General features: G+C 48.1%; 1 protein-coding gene across 2 annotated transcripts; it reads left to right on the top strand.

The window, feature by feature from the left end:
• Positions 1 to 15270: 15270 nt before the first annotated feature.
• On the top strand, positions 15271 to 21783 carry LOC123103322 (tRNA-specific adenosine deaminase TAD3). 2 transcript variants are annotated; one of them, XM_044524857.1, is made up of 11 exons: positions 15271 to 15510; positions 15730 to 15782; positions 16161 to 16692; positions 16780 to 16831; positions 17584 to 17657; positions 17949 to 18070; positions 18556 to 18638; positions 19319 to 19400; positions 20542 to 21003; positions 21145 to 21254; positions 21352 to 21783. In XM_044524857.1, exons 3-11 carry the CDS (start codon positions 16635 to 16637, stop codon positions 21563 to 21565), a joined length of 1257 nt encoding a protein of 418 aa, XP_044380792.1. In that variant the 5' UTR covers positions 15271 to 15510; positions 15730 to 15782; positions 16161 to 16634; the 3' UTR covers positions 21566 to 21783. The 2 variants fall into 2 exon arrangements, with proteins under 2 accessions (XP_044380792.1, XP_044380793.1); XM_044524858.1 differs by having other exon boundaries at positions 15272 to 15510; positions 16629 to 16692.
• The last annotated feature ends 5280 nt before the right edge of the window (positions 21784 to 27063 follow it).

The following is a 27063-nucleotide window of genomic DNA, read 5'->3' as shown; positions in this document are numbered from 1 at the left end:
CCGCGGGCCAGATCTGGGCCCGGGCGGGCCGCGGAGAGAGAGAAACGGTGGCGCGGTTGAGGTGGCGGCGTGCGGTTGGCCGGGCGCGGCGGCGGGGCTGAGGTGGTGCGCTCTGATTGGTCGGAGCGATGTGGCGGCGGGGTGGACACGTCCGGCGGCGGAGTGGACACGTCCGGCCGCGCGGAGATGAATTTTAGGGTTTCGGAGGTAGTAGGAGATCCGAAAAACGGGGGTCCTATTTATAGGCATAAGTGGAGCTAGGAGAGTCCAAATGAGGTGCGGTTTTCGGCCACGCGATCGTGATCGGACGCTCTAGGACATGGAGCAGAGTTTGGTGGGTTTTGGGCCAAATTGGAGGGGTGTTGGGCTGCAACACACACGAGGCCTTTTCGGTCCCTCGGTTAACCGTTGGAGTATCAAACGAAGTCCAATTGATACGAAACTTGACAGGCGGTCTACCGGTAGTAAACCAAGGCCGCATGACAAGTCTCGGTCCAATCCAGAAATGTTTAATCCCCACACACGAAAGAAAGCTAGAAATTACCATCGGAGGAGAACGAAGCGCCGGAATGCAAAACGGACAACGGGGAAAATGCTCGAATGCATGAGATGAACACGTATGCAAATGCAATGCACATGATGACGTGATATGAGATGCATGAAAACGAAAACAACACACGGAGACAAAGACCCGAACTCGAGAAATAAATATAACTTAACGCCGGAAACGGCAAGAGTTGGAGTACAAATAGGGAAAGTTACATCCGGGGTGTTACAATACCGAAGGAGATCACACAAGACCTGAGCATATCTTCAAGAATCTGGTTGACACGCTCGACTTGACCGTTTGTTTGAGGATGGAAAGCTGTGCTGAAGCGGATGTTCGTGCCCATGGCCTTCTGAAAAGAATCCCAAAACTTCGAGGTAAAGATGCTGCCACGGTCTGAAGAGATCACTTAAGGAATACCATGCAGAGAGACAATACGAGAGGTATAGAGTTCCGCCAATTGAGCTGCAGTGATCGACTCTTTGATAGGCAGAAAGTGAGCCACTTTGGTGAGTTTGTCGATGACAACGAATATAGCATCATTGCCACGCTTGGACTTTGGAAACCCAGTCACGAAGTCCATCTCAATGTGGTCAAACTTCCATTCTGGAATGGCAAGAGGTTGGAGGAGACCTGCTGGCCTTTGGTGTTCTGCCTTCACTCTTCTGCAGACATCACATTCATTCACGAATTGAGCGATCTCGCGCTTCATTTGAGTCCACCAATAAGCTTGCTTAAGGTCCTGATACATCTTCGTGCTCCCAGGGTGGATGGAGAGGAGAGAATTGTGAGCCTCGTTTAAGATCACTTTACGAAGGTCACCTTTGAGTACAACAATACGATCCTCAAAGAAGAGAGTGTCCTTGTCATCAAGGCGGTAGCACTTGTACTTGGACTGACTCTTGGCAATCCCAATCTTCACCTTTTTCACCATAGCATCAAGAAGCTGAGCTTGGCGAATCTGGTCTTCCAAGGTAGGAGAGACTAGAAGGTTGGCGAGGAAACCTTGAGGAACAACTTCAGATTAAGTTTGCGGAAAGCTTCACAAAGCTCGGGTTGATAAGGCTTGAGAATCAGACTGTTGCAGTAAGCTTTCCTGCTCAATGCGTCAGCAATCACATTGGCCTTGCCTGGAGTATACTCAATACTCGAATTATACTCTTGAATCATTTCGACCCATCGAGTTTGCCTGAGGTTGAGATTAGGCTGAGTGAAGATGTACTTGAGACTCTTGTGATCAGTGAAAATGTCCACTTTTCTTCCCAATAGAAGATGTCTCCAAGTCAAAAGAGCATGCACAACTGCCGCCAACTCGAGATCATGAGTGGGGTAGTTCTTCTCATTAGGCTTCTGCGCCAAGACCTTGGAGAGAGGCATCACAAAAGACCTCGTACGGCTTGGATTCATCAGGCGGAGTCAGAACTGGAGCAGTGGTCAATTTCTCTTTCAAAGTGTTGAAAGCAATATCACACTCCGGAGACCAAATGTACTTGACGTGCTTCTGAAGAAGATTTGAGAGAGGCTTCGCGATCTTAGAAAAGTTTTCAACGAATCTTCGGCAATAGCTTGCGAGACCGAGAAAACTGCGGAGTTGCTTCACGTTCTGAGGAGGTTCCCAATTCACAATTGCAGACACCTTCTCAGGATTCACGGCAATGCCCTTGGCAGAGATGATATGACCAAGATAAAGAACCTCATCGAGCCAAAATTCACACTTGGAGAACTTGGCGTAGAACTGATGTTCCCTGAGCTTATCGAGAACCAAACGCAAATGCTTGGCATGATCTTCCTTGTTCTTGAAGAAAACCAGAATGTCGTCAAGATAGACCAAAATGAAGTCATTGGTGTAGGCGTTGAAGATGAAGTTCATCATGCGAGAGAACGTCGGAGGAGCGTTGGCGAGGCCAAAAGACATGACAGTGTATTCATATGAACCAAAGCTTGTTCTGAATGCTGTCTTGGGAATATTTTCTTCACGAATGCGAATCTGGTGATAACCCATACGGAGATCAAGCTTGGAGAATACTTGGGCACCTTTGAGTTGTTCGAACAGCTCATTGATGTTGGGAAGTGGATATTTGTTCTGGATGGTCTTCTTGTTCACTGGACGGTAATCAACACAAAGTCGGTCTGTTCCATCCTTCTTCTTCACAAAAAGAACACCACAACCCCACGGAGAAGAACTAGGCCGGATGAGACCCATTTTCTCTTGAATATCGAGTTGCCTCTTCAGCTCCTTCAACTCTTCAGGTCCGAGCTTGTAAGGACGTTTGCACACAGGTTCCGTGCCAGGCTCAAGATCAATAACGAATTCAACTGGCCGGTGCGGAGGCATTCCTGGAAGCTCTTCTGGAAAGACGTCTTGATATTCGCAAATGACTGGAATTTGAGAGATATCATCCAATTCACCCTTCTCATTGAGAGAAAATAGACGGATAGTATCATCACGAGCGGCAAAGACAATTACATCCTCAGACGAATGAGTCAATTGAATCTGCCTGGCTGCACAATCAAGATGTGCCTTGTGCTTAGAAAGCCAATCCATTCCGAGAATAAGATCAATATCCGAGTTGCCGAGAACCACCAGAGAAGAGAGAAACTTGTAATCGCCCAACGTGATAGAGACATCCGGGACGCAATTGTTAGAAGTCATTTCCTTGCCCGGAGACACAATCTTCAATAGAACAGGAATCCTTTCGGTCACAAAATCATGCTTGGACACAAATGGAGTTGAAATAAAAGAAAGCGATGCACCAGTGTCAAAAAGAACTTTTGCAGGAACATTGTTAACAGGAAGGTTACCCATGATCACTTCTGGTGAGTCCTCTGCCTGAGCTGCATTCAGCAAATTGACCTTGGCGTGCTTGGGGTTATGCTTGACCACGGCTGTACTTGCCGATCTGACAGGAGGAGGAGGAGGAAGACGCCTCTGGTTGAAACACTTGTTGGCATAGTAACCCTTCTGTTGGCACTTGTTGCACGTGACCTCTAAAAGCGGATGGTGATACGGAGCACTCGATCTTGGAGCTTGAGACGAAGTCTTGTTCTGAAAGCCAGGGTTGGGTGGGTGAGAAGTACCACTTCCACCTTTGCTCTTCTGCTGATATGGCGGACGGAACGGAGGAGGAAGCCAAAACTTCTGCTGCTTGGCCACTTGAGTAGAGGAAGAAGGAGTAACATCTCTGACTCGCTTCTTGGAAGCATCACACCTCAACTGAGCAGCCTCTTGCTTCAGTGCCATGTTGTAGAACTCATCGTACCTCAAGGGCTCAAAGAGAACAAGAGCGAGCTGGATATCTTCTCTGAGACCACCCCTGAACTGGTATATCATGCTCTTCTCATCAGGGACGTCCTGCTTGGCAAAGCGGGCGAGCTTCTGGAACAACTTGTTGTAGTCATAGACAGACAAAGAGCCTTGCTTCAGATTGCGGAATTCCTCACGCTTGCTTTCAACCACGCTCTGCGGAATATGATGAGCTTGGAAATCTTGACGGAAATCATCCCAAGTGATAACACGTCCACCTCTGGAATCCTTGTACTGCTGGAACCATTCTGCAGCTTGATCTTTGAGTTGGAAGGAAGCGAACTTGACAAAGTCCTCAGGCCTGACGTTACTGCACTCGAAATGCTTGCACAGATCCACAAACCAATTGTCAGCATCGGTTGCCTCAACACAATTGCTGAAAGTCTTTGGCCCGTTAGCAAGGAACTGGTTGAGTGTAGCAAAGTGACTCTGATTGCTGCCTTGATTCCCTTGACTGCCTTGATTGCGCTCTTGGAGAATTTGCATGATCAACTGTGTATTTGCATTGGTTGCGGCCATCACAGCTTGCCACGCCTCCAGAGGAGGTGGAGGTGGTGGCGGATCAGGATTCAGAGTCGTGCGCATTGGAGGAGCCATCCTGAAGAGGTTGACCACCATTAGCACATTGACAGACAAATATTGAAGCTGAATCCAACGGAATGAAAATTGCAACATATAGTCTTCACATCCGAACAAAATGAACGAATGCATTTCTCTTGAAATGGTCACATATCCATAAATTGAGAAGCCACATAGAATTAAGGTAGAGAAATAAATCAACAAGGTACGGATCAAGAACGAATAATCGGTAAGAAATCCCAATCTCAAACCAATATCCGTGGAAGAAAAACTAGAGCTACTAGAATTCCCACCTATGAAACTCCCGAACCTTTCCGGTTATGCAATCAGGTGTTGGGGATACAGGGGAAGCATAATATCTCACCCAAACTAGCAAATCCGACATCCAGCTATATCCATCCTTCAACACATAACCAAGAAACCTTCGGAAACCATCTACCTCGACCTTCAAAAAGCATCCGTTATACAAGTTATGGCGATACTCCCGAACTCCCGCCCCAGTACTGGGTGGCGTCGAGGTTATCTCACCAACGAACTGCATAAAAGAGATTTTCGATGTCGGCGTACTAAACTCACGTATTCCAGAACTGCAACGATAAAATTATGATGACAACACCTCAGAGCTCAACTCCCCAGAACACTTCCACTAAACCCCTGACAGGAGGCACCAAGACAATGTTCTCATCATAAAACCATCGGAACGATTCCAACATACCCGCGTGATCCTAAAAAAATTTAGTAAAATTTGAGAAGAGAAGAGTCAAAACTCTACTTCAGGATGCCTTACCAGAGCGATGAGGAGACTGGGAAGTAAAAAGAATTCCTAAACTCTCTGATATATAATTCCTAAATGACTCAAAACATTTTTCTAGACACAACTCGGCCGCTAAAAACGATCAAGCAATGGGGCTCCTAAGGTCGGGGAAGGCTCTGATAACCAACTTATAACACCCTCGATGCGACTATAGCTCCCACGTGTCGAGGCACGACTTAGAGATATAATCGCATTGAAGGCATATGTCGCACGTTAGGCAATCTTCACAACATCCCATGTAATATGACAATTAAAAGGGAGATAACATAGTTGGCTTACACTCGCCACGTCAATCAAGTACATAAATAACATTACATCATCCAAACACTCATGGCCCGACTACGGCGCCAAAATAAAAGAGAACCCAACATGCGACAACGGTCCCGTTCACCCCCAACTGGGCACCAGTACTGATCATCGGGAAAGGAGACATAGTAACATTGAGAGTCTTTGTCGAACTCCCACTTGAGCTCATACGCGTCTCCTGGAGCGGAATCATCAGGCCCTGCATCTGGTGTAATAGTAATCTGTGAGCCACAGGGACTCAGCAATCTCGCACCCTCGTGATCAAGACTATTTAAGCTTATAGGTATGGCAAGGTAAAAATATGGAGCTGCAGCAAGCGACTAGCATATATGGTGTCTAACTTATTCGCAAAAGAGAGCGAGAAGAGGAGGCAAAGCGCGAGCGAGAAACTAGAGAACAACCTGCGCAAACATTACTCCAACACCGTGTCCACTTCCCGGACTCCGCCGAGAAGGGGCCATCACGGTAACACACTCAGTTGATTCATTTTAATTAATTAAGGTTCAAGTTATCTACAACCGGACATTAACAAATTCCCATCTGCCCATAACCTCAGGCACGGCTTTCGGAAGTTCAATCCCTGCAGGGGAGTTCCAACTTAGCCCATGACAAGCTCTCACGGTCAATGAAGGAATAGACCTCCTCCCAAGATGTTCCGATCAGACTCGGTATCTCGGTAATTCAAGACACTTCGACAGGTTAAAACAAATCCAGCAACACCGCCCGAATGTACCGACAAATCCCGATAGGAGCTGCACATATCTCTTTCTCAGGGCACACTCAGATGAACACTACGTACAACTAAAACCAACCCTCAAGTTGCCCCAAGGTGGCGCTGCAAGTGGCTCTATTTGGACCAACACTCAGAGGAGCACTGGCCCGGGGGGGTTTAAAATAAGATGACCCTCAGGCTCCGGAAACCCAAGGGGAAAAGAGGCTAGGTGGCAAATGGTAAGACCAAAGTTGGGCATTGCTGGAAAAGCTTTAATTAAGGCGAAACATCAAGGGGTTCCCATTATAACCCAACGGCGTAAGGAACGCAAAATCCGGGAACATAACACCGATATGACGGAAACTAGGGCGGCAAGAGTGGAACAAAACACTAGGCGAGAGGCCGAGCCTTCCACCCTTTACCAAGTATATAGACGCATTAAGATAACAAGGCAATATAATGATATCCCAACAAGTAAATAAAAGATGTTCCCACAAGGAACGGCCTCCAATCTTCACCTGCAACTAGCAACGCTATAAGAGGGGTTGAGCAAAGCAGTAACATAGCCAATCAACGGTTTGCTAGGACAATGGTGGGTTAGAGGTTTGACATGGCAATTTGGGAGGCTTGCAAGCAAGTGGTAGGCATCGTAGCAATGGCATAGCAAAAGAGCGAGCAAACTAGCATAGCAAAGATAGTAGTGATTTCGAGGGTATGATCATCTTGCCTGCACAGTTGTCAGAGTTGACTGGATCCTTAAGAGCAAACTCAACGGGCTCCTCATTAGCAAACTCGTCTCCTGGCTCTAACCAAACAAGACAAACAAGCAACAAGGATACAATCAACCACGTGCAAACTCAAACAACACAATGCAAAGATGATATGCTATGCGGGATGCGATGCGGGATGCAAAATGCAAGATATGACAGGAAATGCATGAACCTGGCCTCAACTTGGAAATCCAAGTGTGCCACTGAAAAGATGAGATGAAATCGCTTGAAAACGATATAAAGAACGCCGGAATCGGAGTTACGGTTTGGAAATGGCAAGCGATTCAAAAATGACACCGGTCTGCGATTTACAGCAAGTAGGCATCTAAATGCAACGAAATGAACATGCTACAGCACCCAAACATGACAACAAAATACATGGCAGGGATGCACACAAGATGCTTAACAAAAGTCTAGCACTGAGCTACGGCCAAATCATCCATTAACAGTTTCAAACAAGCATGGCAAAAATGCAAATGGCAAACAGATCTCAGACTTAGTGAAATCAACACTTGTCTGGAATTTCAGATCATATAGCCCTCTTCGGAGCAACAAAACAACATGCTACAGGACCTGAACATGACAAAGAAAGACATGGCATGGAGCTACTCAACAAGCTTAACAAAAGTCCCTTAGTGACCTTGAGCCAAAAGGGATCACAAAATATACTAACAAGCACACGAACATAGCAAAAACATAATCAGTTTTCAGACTTAGTGAAAACTGGGACATGCTGAAACATAACTCACGAAGGCATGTTTACAAGCTCGATGCACTCACTACGGTGCAAGTCATGGCAAGGCAAGCATACACCCATCAAGAAGGCACAAAATTCAAGCTAGACATGGCAAGAGCAATAGCATAGCATGCACGGATCAACTACAATAACATCGGCAAAATCGCAAACAAGTTGACGATCTGCCCAGATTCGCAACGAAGCAAAAGTAGAGCTCGGTTGACTCAAGCTAGGGTGCTCCATAAATGCAAACAAAGACATGGATGGATAGAGAACTACAATATTAACAAAACTCCCTTACTGATCATCCTCAAAAGAGGCACGGATCACTAGGAAACAACATGAACATATGGCATCATGAACTAAACAATCCCAAGACTTAGTGAAATTACTAAGTCCCTGAAAACAGAATTAGCAAGTGCACCACTTTGCAAGCTTGCACAAGTCACCACACACATCCTAAAAATACATGGGTTGCACCTCTGGAAAGATGACAAAACCCTTAACAAAACACATGTAGAACTCACGGGCATATCATGCACACAATAATCATGGCAAAAATGACAAAAGTGATAAACGGAGTAGCAGATCTGACAATTAACTCAAGTAGCCCTCTTCTAATAGCATTTCGGGCATCAAGATGAACTCAAATGAAAATGATGCACTGGAATAAAATGATGTACTCTCTGAGGTGAACACTTTGATATGCTATATGCATGAATCGGAGCTACGGATGCAAAGTTATGGGGCCTCAAACAGAGCAACTTGGATCAGGAATTCTGGGACTTAGTGAAAGAAAACGACCTAGGCTTAGGATTTCAGATCTGAGATCCGGGCACGGATTACGAGGATCACTGGGGTTCTTGCCGGAGCTCGTCGCCGGACTTGGCGAGGGGTGGCACGCCAGCCGGTGAGGGAGGAGGCGGCGAGGGGCGGCGACCGGGGCGGCGGCGGCTCGGGTCGCGCGCGGCGCCGGGGCACCGGGCGGCGGGCGGAGACGAGGGCCGGCGGGCAGAGGCGAGACTCCGGCGCGGCGGTGGCCGGACGGCTCGGTGGCGGCGGGAGGAAGGAGACGGCGGCGCGCGCGGGCGAGCGCCTCGGCCCGGGCGGGAGCGGTGGAGGGCCCGACCTGGGCCTCCGCGGGCCGGCGGTGGGGACGGCGGGCGCAGCCAATGGGGCAGCGACATGTGGCGGCGGCGGGCAGTGGCGGACACGTCCGGCCCGAATTGGACGTGTTCGTCGGAAGGAGGTGCAGTTTTTAGGGTTTCGGGGAGGAAGAAGATCCGAAAACGGAGGGGTGTATATATAGGCCTAGAGGGAGCTAGGAGAGTCCAAATGAGGTGCGGTTTTCGGCCACGCGATCGTGATCGAACGCTCTAGGACATGGAGCAGAGTTAGATGGGTTGAGTATCAAACGAAGTCCAAATGGTACGAAACTTGACAGGCAGTCTGCCGGTAGTAAACCAAGGCTGCTTGGCAAGTCTCGGTCCAATCCGGAAATTTTTAATCCCCACACACGAAAGAAAGCTAGAAATGACCACCGGAGGAGAACGAAGCGCCGGAATGCAAAACGGACAACGGGGAAAAAGCTCGAATGCATGAGACGAACACGTATGAAAATGCAATGCACATGATGGCATGATATGAGATGCATGACAACGACAACAACACACGGAGACAAAGACCCGAACCCGAGGAAATAAATATAACTTAACGCCAGAAACGGCAAGAGTTGGAGTACAAATAGGGAAAGTTACATCCAGGGTGTTACGCGCTTGCTGGTACCTTGCCGCCCTTAATGCAGCTTCGCGGCGACGTTCCTCCCCCAGCACGAGATCCATCCCCCGCATGGAGTCCTGCTGCATTTCATCGAACGCCAGAACCCGCGCGGAGTGATGCTTGACCTCATGTGGGAGGACTACTTCTGCTCCGTAGACGAGGAAGAACGGACTCTCGCCCGTTGGCTTGGTAGCGGTGGTGCGGATGGACCACAGCACGAACTGGAGCTCGTCGTGCCAGCCCCCGTCGCATGCCTTCAGCTTCTTCTTGAAGGTCCTGGTCTTGAGGCCCCTCAGGACCTTAGCGTTGGCGCGCTCAGCCTGACCATTGCTCCTGGGCCACCGAAGCAGCAGATCTGTGTTCCAAGGTTAGCACAATAGGTTTTAAAGAGGTTACTAGTAAACTGTGAGCCATTATCTGTGATGATACGGTTGGGGACCCTTAAGCGGCTCACGAGGCCCTTGATGAACTTGACTGCAGAGCCGGCTGGAATGGTTCGGACGGCTTCCACTTCTGCCCATTTGGTGAACTTGTCGATGGCGACGTAGAGATAATGGTAGCCCCCTGGCGCTCGTGGGAACGGGCCTAGGATGTCTAGCCCCCAGACCATGAACGGCCACATGAGCGGGATGGTTTGGAGGCCCTGAGCAGGCTAATGGATTTGCTTTGCGTGGAATTCGCAAGCTTCATAGGGTTTCACCAGCTCGGCTGCATCGTTGAGTGATGTGGGCCAATAGAATCTGCTGCGGAAGGCCTTGCCGACGAGGGTCCGCGATGATGAGTGATGTCCACAGTCCCCGCCGTGTATGTCAGCCAGTAGCTCCTTCCCTTGATCGCTGGAGATGCAGCGCAACGTGACATCGTTCGGTCATTTCCTGTATAACTCGTCGTCTTGAATGCAGTATGCCGTGGCCTGTCGGGCCACGCGCTCCGCGTTCTCTTCCTTCTCCGGCAGTGTCCCGTGCATCAGGTACTCCTTGAACTCTTTGGTCCAGCACTCCTCTTGGGGCTCGAGTGCCAAGAGTAGCTGAGCTCCTGAGGTTGGGCCGCAAGCTGGTGCTCCCGTGGCCGGGGGCTGTGGGAGCTCCTCCCGAGGCTGAGTCGTTCTTGAAAGAGGTGGCGTAGCTGACGGCTTGAAGAGCCACTCTTCAAAGACGCCGGGCTCTTGCGGTTGCCGCTTGGATGCTCTCTTGGCGATGTCGTCGGCTTCCTTGTTGGTGCCCCGGGGCACGTGCTGCAGCTCCAAGTCTAAGAACTGCTTTTCCATCTTGCGCACCTCCGCAAGGTAGGCCTCCATGTGCTCGTCCTTTGCCTTGTATACTTTGTTGGATAAGTTGACGAGGAGCTGCGAGTCGCCCTTGACGGTAAGGCGCCTCACCCCCAAAGCCGCCGCAGCCTTCAGGCCAGCTATGAGGCCTTTGTATTCTGCGATATTGCTGGAGACCTTCTCGCCGTGCTGGAAGCAGAGTTGCACGGCGTAGTAAAGCTTGTCCTGAGTGGGCGAGATGAGCACTGCTCCAGCCCCCGCGCCCTAGTGCGCAAAGGCGCCATCAAAATACATGACCCAACCATTTGGTGCCTCACTTCCTAGGGAGGTGGACCGATCTTCTTCTTCCTCAAGAGCCGGGGCATCTGTCCATTCCGCCACAAAATCGGCGAGCGCGGCTCCCTTGATGACCCTGGTGGTGCTGAACTCCAGCTGGAATGCTTGCAGCTCGATGTTCCATTCGGCGACCCTTCCGGCTGAGTTTGGACTCCTGAGTACCCTTTCCAATGGGTAAGATGAGACGACCTTGATGGGGTGCCCCTGGAAGTAGTGTCACAGCTTGCGTGAGGCCACCAAGAGTGCGAGCAAGAGCTTTTGCGGCATGGGGTAGCGTGCCCTTGCGTCCCGCAGTACGGTGCTGACGAAGTATACCGGGTGCTCGACGAGGACTGGCACACTGTTGAGGCTCGGGTCTTGCGGAGATTGTGGCGTATCCTGAGGTGGAGGGTTTCCTGAGTCTTGGCCATCCTCAGGAGCTTCCGCAACATTACCCTGCCGAGCTTGATCTTCCGCCACTGATGGCTCTGGTGTGCCTTCCTGACCCTGCGCTGCATCAGCTCTGGCTTGGCGCGGCACACCCTTGCCTCTGCGCTCCTCCCGAACCGCCACCAGCGCTGTGCTGGCGGAGTACGGGGTGGCGGCGAGGTAGAGTACCAGAGGCTTGAGAGGCCGCGGTGCCACCATCATCGGGGGGCTGGTGAGGTATTTCTTGAGGTCTTGGAAGGCCCGGTCGGTCTCCGGGGTCCACTCGAAGGGGCCTTTCTTCTTCATGAGCTTAAAGAAGGGTAAGGCGCACTCGCCTAGCTTAGAGATGAAACAACCTAGCGCGGTCACTCGTCCTGCCAGTTTTTGCATCTCCTTGAGGGTCTGTGGTGGGCTCATGTCTTCGATAGCCTTGATCTTCTCTGGGTTCGCCTCGATCCCTCTATGGGATACGAGAAACCCCAGCAGCTTGCCAGAGGGAACGCCAAACACGCACTTCTCCGGGTTAAGCCTCAAGTTCACCTGGCGCAAACTCTCAAAGGTCTCCTCCAAGTCTTGAATCAACGTCCTCACCTCGCGAGATTTGATCACTATGTCATCAACGTAGGCCTCTGTGTTCCTGCCGAGCTGCCGCCCCAAGGCGATGTGCATCAGCCGCTGAAAGGTTGCGCTCGCGTTGCGAAGGCCGAAGGGCATGCAGGTGTAGCAGTACACCCCACAGGGTGTCAAGAAGGCCGTCTTCTCCACATCCTCCATCGCCATCTTGATCTGATGGTATCCAGAGAACGCATCCAGGAAACATAACAAATCGCACTCGGCGATGGAGTCGACGATTTGATCGATGCGCGGAAGGGGGAACGGATCTTGGGGGAAGGCTTTGTTGAGGTTGGTGAAGTCAACGCACATCCGTTCCTTCCCACCTTTCTTCGGTACTACGACGGGGTTCGCCAGCCATTCGGGGTATCAAACTTCTTGGATGGTACCTGCCGCCTCCACCTTGCGTGTCTCTTGGACGATGAAGGCCTGCTTCTCAGTGGACTGCCGTCTTGCTCGCTGCTTCACAGGGCGTACGTTTGGGCATACCCTTAGATGATGCTGGATTACCTCTCTTGGGACCCCTACCAGCTGATTGGGCTCCCACACGAATATCTCCTTGTTCGCACGCAAAAACCTCAGCAAAGCTTCTTCTTATCCCGGGCCAAGGCCGGTTCCTATGGTGAAGGTGGCTCCTGAAGACCCGTCCTCATTGACCGGCACCTGCTTGGTCTCCGCCTTGTCTTGGGTGAACAGCTGCCTCTTCTTGGTGGGCGCGGTCTCCCTGGCCTCGGGCGCACCGGCGCCGACTGGCTGTGCCGCTGCTGCGGTCTTGAAGGCGAGCCTGAGCGCCGTCATGGCCTCCTTAGTGTCCCCCTTGATGGTGAGGACGCCCTTGCTCCCTGGCATCTTCATGAGGTTGTAGGCCGGGTGAGTCGCCGCCATGAACTGAGCGAGAGTCGGGTACCTGAGGATGGCGTTGTATGAGAGACCGATGCGGGCGATGTCAAAGTCCACCAGCTCGGTGCGATAGTTGTCCCGCGTGCCAAAGGTGACAGGGAGGCGGATCTGCCCCAGAGGGTGAGCAGCTCCACCACCCACTCCTGTGAAGGGCTTGTTGAGGCCGAGCCGCTCGAACGGCACATGAAGAAGGCTGAAGGCTTCCATGGAGAGCAAGTTGAGGCCGGCGCCGCCGTCGATGAGGGTCTTGATGATGGCCACGTTGCAGATGGTGGGCGTGCAGAGCATCGGGAGCATCCTGGAGCCGGCAGTGGAGCCGGGGTGGTCTTCTGAGTCGAAGGTGAGGTCGGCGTTCGGTGCAGCCCAACCCGGCGGAGCCCCCGGGCGCTTGCAGGCTGCCCCAATCTGAGGAAGAAAGGCTTGACGTGGCGATCTGAAGGAGGTGCTTGAGAGCCACCTAGCAGTGCCGCGACTGCGTGGTGTGACGGCGCCGCGTAGCGCACAGTGAAGAGGTCGCGAAGTTCCCCCTAGGACGTCACTGTGGATCCCGGGAGGTTGAGCAGCCAGGCGCCCGGCTCGCCGGCGAGCGCTAGGGGGAACAAGTTTGCCATGATCTTGTCGTCGCCTCCGGCTTCAAGGACGGCCTCCTCGTATGCTAGCAGGAACAGCGCGGAGTCTGTCGCGCCATTGTAACGCGGCGGCATCTCCGGCCTGAACTTGGCCGGCCACTGCACTTGCCGCAGAGCGGGGGCCAGGGCTCGGTACCCAGACTCCCTACTGCTGGTGTTGGCCGCAGAGGTTGGTGGCGGGGCACCCGCCATGGGAGCGTAGTGCGGCGGTGCGGGGCGCTGGTTGGTGGAGAGAAGCCCCGGCACACCTCTACCTGGCGCGCCAAATGTCGGATGTGGGGTTCCGGCAAACCCTTAAGGTTCGAACACTGGGGTGCGCGCGAAGTCTCTCCCTCCTGCCGATCTACGCTCTAACTTGCTAAGACCTCGCGGACGAACTCGACGAACTCGCAACATAGAAAGACATGGGGTTTATACTGGTTCGGGCCGCCGTTGTGGTGTAATACCCTACTCCGGTGTGGTGGTGGTGGATTGCCTCTTGGGCTGATGATGAACAATACAAGAGGAAGAACAGCCTCCTAAGGTTGAGGTGTTCTTGTGCTTTCGGACTTGTGTGTATCCCTGGGTCTGATGATATCTCCCCCCTTTTCTACTATGGTGGCTAGTCCTATTTATAGAGGCCCTGGCCCTCTTTCCAAATATTGAGCAGGGGGAAGCCAACAATGGCGGGCTAATTTGAAGGGGGGACAGCTAGTACGAGCCATCCTGGCGAAAGTAGTCTTCGCTTGTGAAAGGCTCAGGGATGACGCCGTCTTGGGCTCCATGATGACCTCCGCCTTGCCGTCCGCCTGGTCTTGGTCTCGTTACACCGAAATGGCAACCTTTGCCTGAGGCCTCGGTACTCCGCGGTTGCGCTTGCCTCTTTTGCACCAAATGGGAAATAAGGACGCTGCGCGCGCTGGCGTTCGCCTGGTGTCGATCGTCATGGCTCACGTCACGAGAGCCTCGTGAGGATCGCCTCGCCTTGATATCTTCGCTCCTCGTGAGCCTGCCTAGCTAGGCCACTCCAGAGAAGATCTTGCGTCGTCCGCCTCGCGAGGCTTGACCCCTCGCGAGGGTCTTGGATGCCTTGTTGGTGAAGATGGGTCGTACGGCCTGCTGCTTGGCCACGCCGCGGGTCGCAGGCAGGCAAGTTTGGGGACCCCCCGTTCCCAGAACGCCGACAACTGGGCCGGCCTATCTCGCACTGTAGGCAGTTTCGGTTTTAGGAAAAGTTTCCCAGCCGTTTTTATCGGTTTTGGGAACTTCTAGAAGGTTACTTAAGCTGGTTTTCTATTTTCCTTTTTATTTCTTCTTTTTCTGTTTTCTTTTCGTTTTTTCTTTTTTCTTTTTTCATGTTTTTTTCTTCCTCTCCTTTTTTCTTTTTTCTTTTTTCTTTTTTCTTTTTTTCTTTTTTATTTTTCTTTTACTTTTTTTTCAAAAAACGTTTTTGTTTTTTGAAAAATGTTCGTCAATTTCAAAAAAAATGTTCGTAAATTTCAAAAAAAGTTTGCTTTTATCACGAGCTCCAATGTCCGTATAGCGGTTCAGCCTGTTTGGGCGGCCTCTGGCCTTAACGGCCCGCGTCTCCGGGCCTAAGCTCAAGCCCAGCAGCGAACAGCAGGTAGCACCTGCACGCACGCCCTCACCCTTGCGCCGCCTCCGCAAACGCCGGCGCTCGCTCCTCAAGCCGCCGGCGACTAGACCAACGAACATCAGCTTGCGCCAAGCCGGCACCCCCAAGCTGCCCTCCGGCGACTAGGCCTGCACGGCTGCATCCCGGTCTGACCAGCCACGACTGCAAAGTCAGCAACTGCAAGGCAGCGTCGCAGGTGAGTTCCCTCAGCCCCTCGAGCTTTCTTCCTGTGAAGGCGCAGCGCTTCTCCGCTCCCTTGAGCAGCAGCTCCTTTACCCTCCCCCCCTCCTGTAGTACGTTTCCTCCAGAGCTAGCTTTGTTCTCTAACGAAAGCCTATAAATAAATCGAGCAATATCTCCAACCCCGACTCCCTTATTGGCTGCACAGAATCTGACCCTGTCTTTCCCCTTGCAGGTCAGTTTGGAGCTGTAGACAAAGTTTTGGGAGCAGATCGGATCAAGGCTGAGGTAACGTGCATCCAAAGATCAATTTTCGTTAAACTAAACATGGTCACGGTTTAAGTACACGCGACGTAACAATGTTCTCTCAGTTATGGCCACATTGTCAAAAGCAATGACTCAACGAGTGCATCCCAACAGGAATTGGAATTCACAAGTTGACTAGATTCCACGATGCAACTCCAACAGCAACCACACAACAGAATTTGAATCATAGCTCATGTCCATTTCATGACGTATTGGAAATTACCCTATGATTCCGAACTCAATCCCATTCGTGTATCCAAATAGAGCCTGAATGCAGGGCATCGTCAAATTGCAAGCTTCTACTAGTTTAGTGAATGCCCCGTTAGATAGAAACAATCAGCTTTCCTTCCTGGTATGCAGTGACATCTGGGTTTTTCGTGGACGCGTTGGTTGCTGGTCCATGGTTGGCAGCATGGGAACTCCCTTCTGACAGCCCTCAACACTGTCAGAACAGGCAGTCCGCCATCTTCTTCGTCTCCGGTGGTGGCGCCACCGCCGGTTCTGCCTCTGCCACCCCAGGAACCACTGCCACTACCTCCCGATCGACCTCTGCCATCCCTGGAGGGAGTAGCTTTTCTTGTTTTTTACCCATTTCTTGTCCACTTTGTTCTGTTGCTTAACAGCCTCTTACTGAAATGTAGGGAAAGGCTGCGTACAATAGACCCAAAGTGGTCGGACCCTTCCCCGGACCCTGCGCAAAGCGGGAGCTACCTGCACCGGGCTGCCCTTTTTTTTGTTCTGTTGCTACAACTTGCAAACTAAGCTTAATCAGTTTATTTGCCTTACAAAATCATGAGTTGTATGTTTCTCAACTTCAACTTTGAATAGGTCACCATGGCGTGGGAGCTTACCGAGGTCCCTGGCAATCCAACTCCCCTCCAACATTCCACGGGTATCTCCTAATCTCCTTCAAGTGCTCTTGTCAATTTTGTTGTTATTGTGGTTTCATTGATTCTTTTTGTCTTCTTTTTCTCAATAGTTGATGTGGTGGCAGCGAACATTGTGCCCAAGGTAACAAATGCTCTCATCAGGTAATAATAACTTCTCTAAGTTGTTTTACTCAAATGGTACATTTTAGTACTGTTAGGAATGCTGAACTATAGTTAACATGGTTTGAGGTTGAAAGTAGCGCAAATCCTTGTTCTTTGAACAAATAGGTGAAAAGATCATATGCAGGTTTGAGGGTTGCTTTAGCTTGAGTATGATGTACCTGGAACTGCACCGATGTTTGTTCTTAGATCTCAACTCTGTTGAGTAGGATTTTTTTTCTTGCATATGGTACATCACGGCATACATCTGGAGTCTATCTACTTCAATTCATACAGTTCAATAACCTTCCGGATTCTAGTTTCGAAACCTTGACTTGTGGATATAAATTGACAGAAGTTAATTAAATAATATGAAAAATCTATAGAGGTTAATAAAATAATCGTATTGGTTAAGTGGTGAATAATTACATAAAAGTGGAGCTGTGGATTACCCTGAGAACTGCAACTCTACGTTTTTAGTTTTGTGCGAAAAACAAATTTGCACTAACACTAAAGCAAAATTAAAGGCTTTTAATCCTTTTTTATAGGAAACTGTTTTTTTTTGTGATTGCATGCTTAATTTCTATTGTCTGAATGGTCTTAGTATGCTAACTGACATTTTAGTCTTTTATTTCGAGATTTGGTACTAAATTAACAATATGCAGTTACTTGCTTGGTCGTTTTTTACAAACTTTACATATTATTATTTTCAAAACACTTGACACGGTGATTTATTGGTGTGACCGTTGTTTCAGGCAATTGAATCAAGTCTGCCCATTAGAGAATCTACGGCATGTCAAGCGGGTGCGTCGGCGTGTTGTGTGTGGCGGTATATGCATCGTTATCTATTCTCAAATACTTTATGTTTGCCTTCTGAGTGCGATGCACACAATAATTTCATATGATTACACGAGAAGGAATACCATAGCTTTCTGCTGCTGAACCACTGAATATGTCTGAGCTCATAATGATCAGTTAATGCTAACAGAACAATTCGTAGACTGGAAGTAAAACTCAGCATCTTGCAGTATTTTAAACTGAATCTACCATGTGACCAGCAATTATAGTGGAACACTTCTCTGCCCCCATTCTAAGTTTTATCATGTTTTTTTTTGGACAGAAAATTCTGAGTTATCAATCATCTTATGCCTTTCCAATGGGCCTGACAATTGTAGTGAAGGTTTTCCTGAAGAAGTCCAAAAGATAGTGGACAACTACCATTTGAGTCCTTTCATTGCAAAAGTGAGTGCTCATGTTATCCTTGGAGAAATTAACTCAAATCAGTTCATTTTGTTGGGCATTGGAGCAATTCATAGACTGGGCATTGGAGCAATGTTAAAAACACCGCTTCGGCATGATAGTTATAGCTAAAGGTTATAGCCTTCTCATATAATATTTTCTTGTATTAAGATAAGCACGTGAAAATGGCAACATTAAGCTTCACCTGCTTGTTTTCTACTCTTGTTGTAATTTTGGCATGCATTCATGGTGGATGAAAATTGTGATATCCGATTTCATCTCTATGTCAAATACCACCGATATTATAAACAATCTGAAAGCAACACATTCCATCTCTCAGAATGCACTGATATTCAATGGAGATAGTTAACATTCTTTGTGCATAAACAAAAAATCACTTAAAGCTGCCTAGGAAGAAACTTAAACTTAGGAAGCTATTTACAGTACAAGCCTGTAAAATGTTGACTATTGGGGAAAGTCTTTAACAGGTTGCCAGTTGTTCTGCTACGTCGAAAGAGGAGTGGGAGGAACAGTGCAAACTTTGGCCAACATCTTATCACCCCCCTAACGAGTATGTTCTGTCCAGTGAATATGTACCATATTACGTATTTCTTTTTGTTCTCAAGAATTAAAGTTGTTGGTTCCCATTTTTTGTGAATATGTTTTCAAGGTTGCTGCAATTCTTCTATGTATTAATTCATAAGAAGAGTTTATGAATATTCAAATGGAGAACGAAACTATTTGACCTTAATTAGCACGTGCGCCAAACCTGGCCTGTCATGTGTGCAAGGATTTCCTTACCTTGTTAGGTTCTTGGAAGTGCTATCCTTATGTACGGCTACTGAATGGCTTTGCCAAAAAAAGATGCTTATAAATCTATTTCTTTATACAGCTCACCCTTGCTTAAACAAAGTTGACTGGATTTTGTGTTGGAATATCTAGATCTTGTGTCTGGCAATGTCAATATAAAATGTATGGCTTAGGTTGTAGCCAAAAACACAGGTGACAAATTTCAGCTTGTATGCATTGTTATTGTAAGGCTGCCTTATAGTCAAATGATCAATAATACTATTTCCTTTTGTAAATTTCTGGCACTGACATTACATTGACACACACTTCCAATAGAAAAATAGGATTTAAGATATAGTTTATTGCTGCTGTATGCAATTCTGGCAACTTATTTATACTGTGTAAGTGTGTATGCTGTGTCATTGTAAGCTTTTCCAACGGTCTTCTCTGTTAATGTTGTAGCATTGATGGTGTATCTGGATTTAAAGAGGAGGAATTACCATCAATATTTCATTGCATGAGGACTGCTATGCAATTATCACAGGTGAACTCCCCTGTTTATTATGTTATTTTCCTACATTCCCATTTATTTTGTAAACATTATTCTCGTGTAAGAGGTACACCTCCATGATTTTATCATATGCTAGTCAGTCTTGTTACTTCACTAACTAATTAGGGAGAGTCAGAATGTTTTTTTTTTGTAGCTTTTCTTCACTGTCTATTTTTGCTCTACGAACTTTATGCAATGGAAATAGTTTGTCCACTTTAAACATTCGTGTACAGTATAAACTTAGATCCGAATGATCTTCCTGTTTGATTTTGCCATCTTATACATGGATATAATCTTGTGATATGAATTTGAATCTTTTATATGGAAAAGTAGCATTTGGATAGTTGGACAAAAATTTACTAAATCCACTTTTCAAGAATTTAAAATTATCCAGCCTTTGAATACAAGATTATTCATTTGGATAGTTGGACAAATAAAAAAACATGTCTTTTTTCAAGAATTAAAATTCATTTTCTAAGCCTCTGAATACAAAATTATTATTTCAAGTTAATGTCTTGCAACAATCTGCCAGTCCAATTTTCAGTGTCACAGACAAACAGATCGTTTGCCTAATACCATTGATCACCACAGTCCACAGTTTCTTCACTATATGACTGATAACAAGAGTTTAAATCAAGGTTGAAAAGACTGGTAGTAGCCTATTTTCTACCACTTGTAGCGTGAGACACCTATCCCTTGTGTTGAAAACCAGCTAATTTAACTGTAAACCCGCAAATTACGCTGTTGGAACATTCTCACCAATTCTTGCAGGTTTCCCCCCATACTGTAATAATTTATTTCATATTTACTAGTATTATTAAAAACACCAGCTACCGATAACCCTAATTGCAGTCTTGTGATTTTCTCTCTGCGAACCAACTGGTTTAAGGAACTGCAAGATAAAATTGTTCTAGGACAGATAGACAAGTAGTGACGGACATACTTTGTGTGAGATTAAGTTAAATCCTGTCTGTTAGTGCTATATCCAGATATATGTTTCCTATAATATGAACTGTTGGCAAGGGCACCACATCTGTGGGGGTTTTCCTTTTTGCATGATGTGATTTTAAATTGCTGGTTGGGTGGCGTGGATCAACGTTTTTGGTTAATTTCTGCATGGGTGAGCTTTTACCAGGTGGGCAATGCTGCCATTATTGTTGATCCATCAAGCATGCAAGTAATTTCAAAGGCTACAGACCAAACACACCAGCGTGATACTTGTCTAAATGGGAACAAATGTGCAATAGTAGAAGCAGGTAATGCTAGCTCATTCCCTGAAGCAATTGAGGATAAAGCCGACACTTCGTTGCCATCGAGTTCTCGTTTTTGCAATGGCTTGGACAGGGAGGTCTTATGTATAAACCCTTTCGGATGGATGAAACAAAGGTGTACGGAGCAGAAGACACTGCCATCTGAAGGTGGTTTTCTCTGGCATCCTCTGTGGCATGCTGCAGTTGTTGCCATTGAAAATGCCGCCGAGAGGGATAGAAGGATGTTCCCTTCTTCAACTTCTTCAACAACCGAGCCAAAATTAAATGGTGATGTAGAGAATTGTTCTGATGATGAACCAGCAAAGCGGCTAAAGATAGTTACAAATGTGAGCCTTGTTACTTATATTGTCTACCATCTATTGTTGCCACTCTCCTTTAATAACTCTATCAGTGCTGTAGCAGAAGACTGAAGTTGGTACATATTTATTCTATCCTGTTTTGCTAACAAGTTCAAGTTTGAACTTCAGGGTGAAGATCAATCTGCACATCCAGCATGCAGCAGGGACTTGCATGAAAGAAACAGACCATATCTTTGCACAGGATTTGACATCTACCTTGTTTGGGAACCATGCACGATGTATGTTCACTACTATCAGAGTATGACATTATTTTTAGTTGTTGCTTACTGATCAGTTTGCTTTTGCTGACATGTTTGTTTGTTTCTTTGTTTGAAGGTGTGCTATGGCGCTTGTACATCAAAGGTTCAAGCGCGTCTTCTATGCTTTCCCTAATCCCATTACTGGAGCACTGGGCAGTGTCTACAGATTGCACGGGCAGAAAAGCTTGAATCACCATTACTCGGTGTTTAGGATAAAAGTTCCTGAGGCATATTTGAATGGTTCAACTGACTGTTCTGAAAAATGGTGCTCAAATTCTGTCTCATCTTAGTACAAAAACTCCAGGAGCTTTGTTCTGCAGCAACGGTAACTGCTAAAATGCCCATGAGCTTGCAAGGAAATGCTATTTAGCCCGAATTTAGGTGGTGTAGAAAATTAGCTAGTACTCCTGTTCACTGCAGCTTGACGTTTGTTTGTATGTTTGAAATGGAAAAGACTATTGTTTCCTCAGAGGTATATTTTGGTGTATTTAACACCCTGAACCCCGCACTCTGCTTTGCCGTACTTCTTGCAGTTCCGCGGCAGAAGCAAGCTAAATGTTTGTTGGCCATGGTGGGCCACAGGATTAAGCTGCGCTTTTCATTGTGACATTTTTTTTAGGGAATTCGTTGTGACGGGTTATAATTTGCACCGCCAAGTTTTGTTTATTTCAGTGTATGTTTGACCCCCCCCCCCCCCCCCCTCCCTGTTTCACAGATTGAGCCTAAGAACTAGAGTCATCTATTTTGGAACGGAGGGAGTAAGAAACACAATTCAGTGACTGGCTTGACAATCAATATTTTTTCTTGTTTTTAAGCAGTTGTCTTATTTGCAGATTCTTATCCATCCTTGTAAAAAAAAATTAATCAATATAGAAAATATTGTGAGGATTTTCCGCACTATTCGGCCAAAATGGCAAGTTCACTTTGTGAGGAGTTTCACTAAAGGTTTTGCTGAGAAAGCAAAGAAAGCCTAGTAGATCCGCTAAAACTCGGTACTGCAAAACGATTTTGCGGGAACGTGAAGGCCCCCACGGAACTGATCCGATAAATCTCGTACTTCAAATTTAGAAACATCTCCCCATTAGAAAATAGTTCATCAGAACCATAATGCATACACAACAAATTAAACATAAAGTCGGCAGTCACTCGTTGACGCTGAGATATGTGACGCCCTCGATTTGACCGTACACTAATCATACACGTAAATGTGTACGATCAAGATCAAGGACTCACGGGAAGATATCACAATACAACTCTAGACACAAATTAAAATAATACAAGCTAATACGATCAAGTGCATAAGCTCGAATACACAAGGGTCAGCGAAAGCAACAATATCTGAGTACAGACATAAGTTAAACAAGTTTGCCTTAAGAAGGCTAGCACAAAAGTAACAACGATCAAAAAGGCAAGGCCTCCTGCTTGGGAGCCTCCTAACTACTCCAAGTCGTCAGCGGCCGTCACGTAGTAGTAGGCACCCTCGGGGTAGCAGTAGTCATTAGTGGTGTCGTCTGGCTCCTGAAATCCGTCATCTGGTCGCAACAATCGGGTATGGAGGAAAAGAGGTAACAAAGCAGCCGTGAGTACTCATCCCAAGTACTCGCAAGACTTACATCAGATCTAATCTAAGTATGCATCTGCATCAAAGGAAATGGGTTGTATCTGTGGACTAAACTGCAGAATGCCAGAAAGAAGGGGAAATCCTAGCCTATCGAAGACTAGCATCTTCAAGTATCTTCAAGCATCTTGCAGCATTTAGAAGGGTATAGATCAACATAATGTAAAGTAGTAGTAGTGTTATCAACCTCGACCAGAGATCCTTTCTCGACTCCCTGCAAGAAAGCAATCCCAGAGCCATACTATCTATTTCTCATCACAATCCATTTCTCATCACAAGTATCCAGTTCTAGTTGTATCGATCGGGATACAACTCCAAGTGTTCGTTACCGTAGGACAGGCTATCGATAGATGTTTTCTTCCATGCAGGGGTGCACCAACTTACCCACCACGCTCGATTAACTCCGGTCGGACACACTTTCCTGGGTCATGCCCGGCATCGGCCAAACAATACGCCGCAACCCGACCTAGGCTTAATAGAGAGGCCAGCACGCCGGACTAAACCTATGCCCCCAGGGGTCATGGGCCATCGCCCCAGGAACTCCTGCACGTTGCGTGGGTGGCCGGTGAGCAGACCTAACTACCTCCTTCAACAAGGCAGGAGCTTATGCAGTCCAACCCGGCGCGCGCCGCTCAGTCGCTGGCGTCTATTAAGTTTCAGCTAATGTATACGACGCAGAACGCCCATACTATGCCCACGTGATGGTTAGTGCTATCAGGCCAGAGGCCCCTCGGATCAAATATTCAAATCGTAGTGGATTAGGAGCATGCGGTAACGAGCAGAGACTCACGATCGATGTGACCCCGTCTCCCCGTCTCAAGTACTTGCGGTAAGGGCTAAGAATGCCCGGCCACGCCTCGTAAGTATCTCGCAGGCACCTTCCAGGTTAACCCGACTCCACATCACTCGCTATTAAGCTCGCGCGAGTACCCCTCGGGGCCGACCCGTCCTTAGTAACATGATTCAGTGTAAAGTCATAGTAACCATGGTAACTGTGTGTCTAACACCAAGGGGAAAACCCGAGGAATCACCGGTGAATTCCACTCGATGCTATCATCAAGGTGAACGTAAGAGGATCCACCCTCGAAGTTCACACTTGAGGGGTTGCACGACAGAACCGTAACAGGAGTGGTTAAGGAGGAAATCACCCTCGATGACCTCGACCGTATAGCTACACTACAGAGATCTCATCAGGAGTGATGTAAGAGGTTCCACCCTCGACACTCGATGGTAACTCTGCAGAGTCGTACAACTAGGGGGGGTGATGTGCGGTGTCGGGGCCTGGACGTCGATCACGTTGATCGAGTCATTGATGATGAAGCAGGGGCAACAAGGACAAGGTGGGGTCACTGATGGATCTCTAACCAACCTATACTAAGCAGTTTAGGATAAGCAGGTAAGGTATGAAAGCAGGTAACAAAAATAGGCTATGCATCAGAGTAGGATCATACATAAAGCAGTAGCAGATCTAATGCAAGCATGAGAGGGAAAGAAATGGGCGATATCAGAATGCTCAAGGGGGGGTTTGCTTGCCTGAAAGCTCTGCTGAAAAGGGAGAAGTGTTGGCGACGAAGTCGATCACAGGGGCGGCATCGATCATGGGGTCTACCGGAGAGAAAAGGGGGAAGAAATAGTAAATGCAGAGTAAACAGGGGCACAACAGAACAACAGGCAGAGCTAGACGTGATCTAACGCGGTGCTACACGATACCGGCGAAGGGGGAGAACATCCGCGAATGTTTCCCCGGAGTTAGGCATTTTCGGACAAACGATCCGGAGGGAAAAAGTTCAATGTTCGCTATGCTAGGGATGTGTGGCGGATGAACGGGCTGCATATTCGGATTCGTCTCGTCGGTCTGAGCAACTTTCATATAGAAATTTTTTTCATCCGAGTTACGGATTATTTTAAATGTTTTTTTGAAGTTTAAACAATATTCTGAAATTATTATTAATTCAAAATAAAAGGCGAAATTGCTATGTGTACACAGAACAGTGTACACAGCAAAGGGCTATGAGGCTGACAGGTGGGGACAATTGACCAGGTCAACTGCTCAGTCAGCAGTCAACAGTAGAGTGGACTAGTCAACAGGGTCAAGGGGGACCCACAGGTCAGTGGTTGTAGCTTAATCAAATCATATCCTGTTAAACAGTGCATCGGGCCCACATGTCATCCACTGTACAATTATCAAAGTTTAATCTAGTCAAAGGGGTAAATAAGTGGTGGGGTCGGGCAGTCAGTGACACAGGTTTAAACTAACAACAAGATTAGTGGCTAATATAATCTGCCACGTCACCTAAACGGTGATTAGTTGCTGGTGCTACTCCGACGCGACGGCGATGCCCGTCCGGCAAACTCTGGCGTCGGCTGGACGCGTGGCTGGGCGCGTTGGAAAGCCCACGATGCGGCGCATCTAGTGGTGGTCGCGATACGCGCTGGGGCGGCGTGTAATGGCGGCAGCGACGAGCCAACCAGCTGCCGGAGCTTGGAGGTGTGTTGGCGCGGGGCTGCAGCTCGCAAGGGAGCCAGCTAGGGGCAGCTTTGGCCTCCTGGTTGCTCCAGGAGCATGCGGGGCGCGCGGGTCCGAGCGAAGAAACACGGTGGCTGCAGGAGCAACGGCCATGGCGGACAACGATGCACGGGTTCTTGCGGGGCATGGCTACGGTGCTGGAATTTAGTCTATTTTGGGCAGCCCAATAACTATTTCAGAAATTCCTAATAAATCCTAAAAACCCACTTAGCCCATTTGTGCAAGGCAAGAGATACTACTAAAGTTTAGTCCCACATTGCTAGTTTAGTGGGAGTTGGACCTCCTTATAAGGGAGGTTCTTTCCCCACTTATACGAGCATGAGAACAAGAGGGATATCCATGCTCGCTCCTCCTCCGTCGCCCGCCTCGCCACGCCACGCCTCGTCACGACGTAACGCGCCGCGCCGCGGGTTGCGGGAATGAGCCGAGCCGATATTTAAATTTTTGCCACGCACTACGGGTATACGAAAGGTCACTGGGGAGCTAGAAAGTTTTTGTTGTAGTGGATATTGAATACGAACGCTACACCTTTCGGCTGCTGTCTATTCGTTTCATCTCCCGCATTCCCTTCAGCTCCCGGCGCAGCCTCTCGCCTCCTTCTCTTGTGCCTATAAAAGGGAGGTCGCTCCTCTCAGAGAGACGCACCAGAACTTCTCCTTCCTCTCGCCACCGGTTCCAATCTCTGAGTTGCTGCTGTCTTCCTCATCCCGGCTTGCGGCGTGCACCGCACGTTGGGACAGTAGGCCTCCGAGACCGCACCTTTTGAGTCCTGTACGGGAGAAGGGTGATAAGGTTTTTGGGGAGCGCTCTGCGCGACTACTAGCTTCTTCATCATGGACTCTGACGACTACTTCCCCGACGACGACTTCTTCCCCGTCATCGACTACCTCAGCAACGACATGGCTGGAGAGGATGTCGACCCCAAGTCCGGTGCTTCTGCTGCTGCTGTCCCGTATGTGTTCTTCTTCTTTCTATCAGATGTCCTGCCATAGTTTCTCGTACTAGTACTTGCCCTACATGTGTTAGGTTCTACTCCATATATGCAACATGATATAGTGTCTGTCCTAGATGTGTTCAGTTCAAGTTCATATATGCAAATGCTATTTACTTTTTCTCCGTCAAGTTGCATGACTTGCTTTATCGCGGCTATATTAGTCATGATTTATCTAATATTTCTGTTAATAAAATCATTTGGTAAATTGCTCATATTTCCAACAATCCAAAAACCTTATCATAGGCAATTTACCCCAAGTGGTTTTGCTGCTTCCATGAGACCTCCTATGTTTGAGGGTATCCACTATAAGAGGTGGCGCGTGAGAGCAGTCTTATGGTTTCAAACCATGAGTTGCTATGACGCCACTCTTGGCAAACCCGAAGGAGAGCTTGATGCTCAATAGGCACAAGCTTTTCAAAAAATGGATACTCTGTTTAAGGCTGCTCTCTTGAGTGTTCTTGGTGAGAACATAGTTGATGCTTATGCGTCAATTGATAATGAAAAAGATATGTGGGATGCACTCGAGGCCAAGTTTGGGGTCTCGGATGCTGGCACTGAGCTGTACATCATGGAGCAATTCTATGATTACAGGATGACTGAAGGGCGCTCCGTGGTTGAGCAAGCTTATGAGATACAGTCATTTGCTAGA

Source organism: Triticum aestivum, chromosome 5A, assembly GCF_018294505.1.
Source record: "Triticum aestivum cultivar Chinese Spring chromosome 5A, IWGSC CS RefSeq v2.1, whole genome shotgun sequence".
Taxonomy (NCBI): Eukaryota; Viridiplantae; Streptophyta; class Magnoliopsida; order Poales; family Poaceae; genus Triticum; species Triticum aestivum.
Note: the sequence above shows the minus strand (reverse complement) of the source record. Positions and strands in the feature narration are given on the sequence as shown.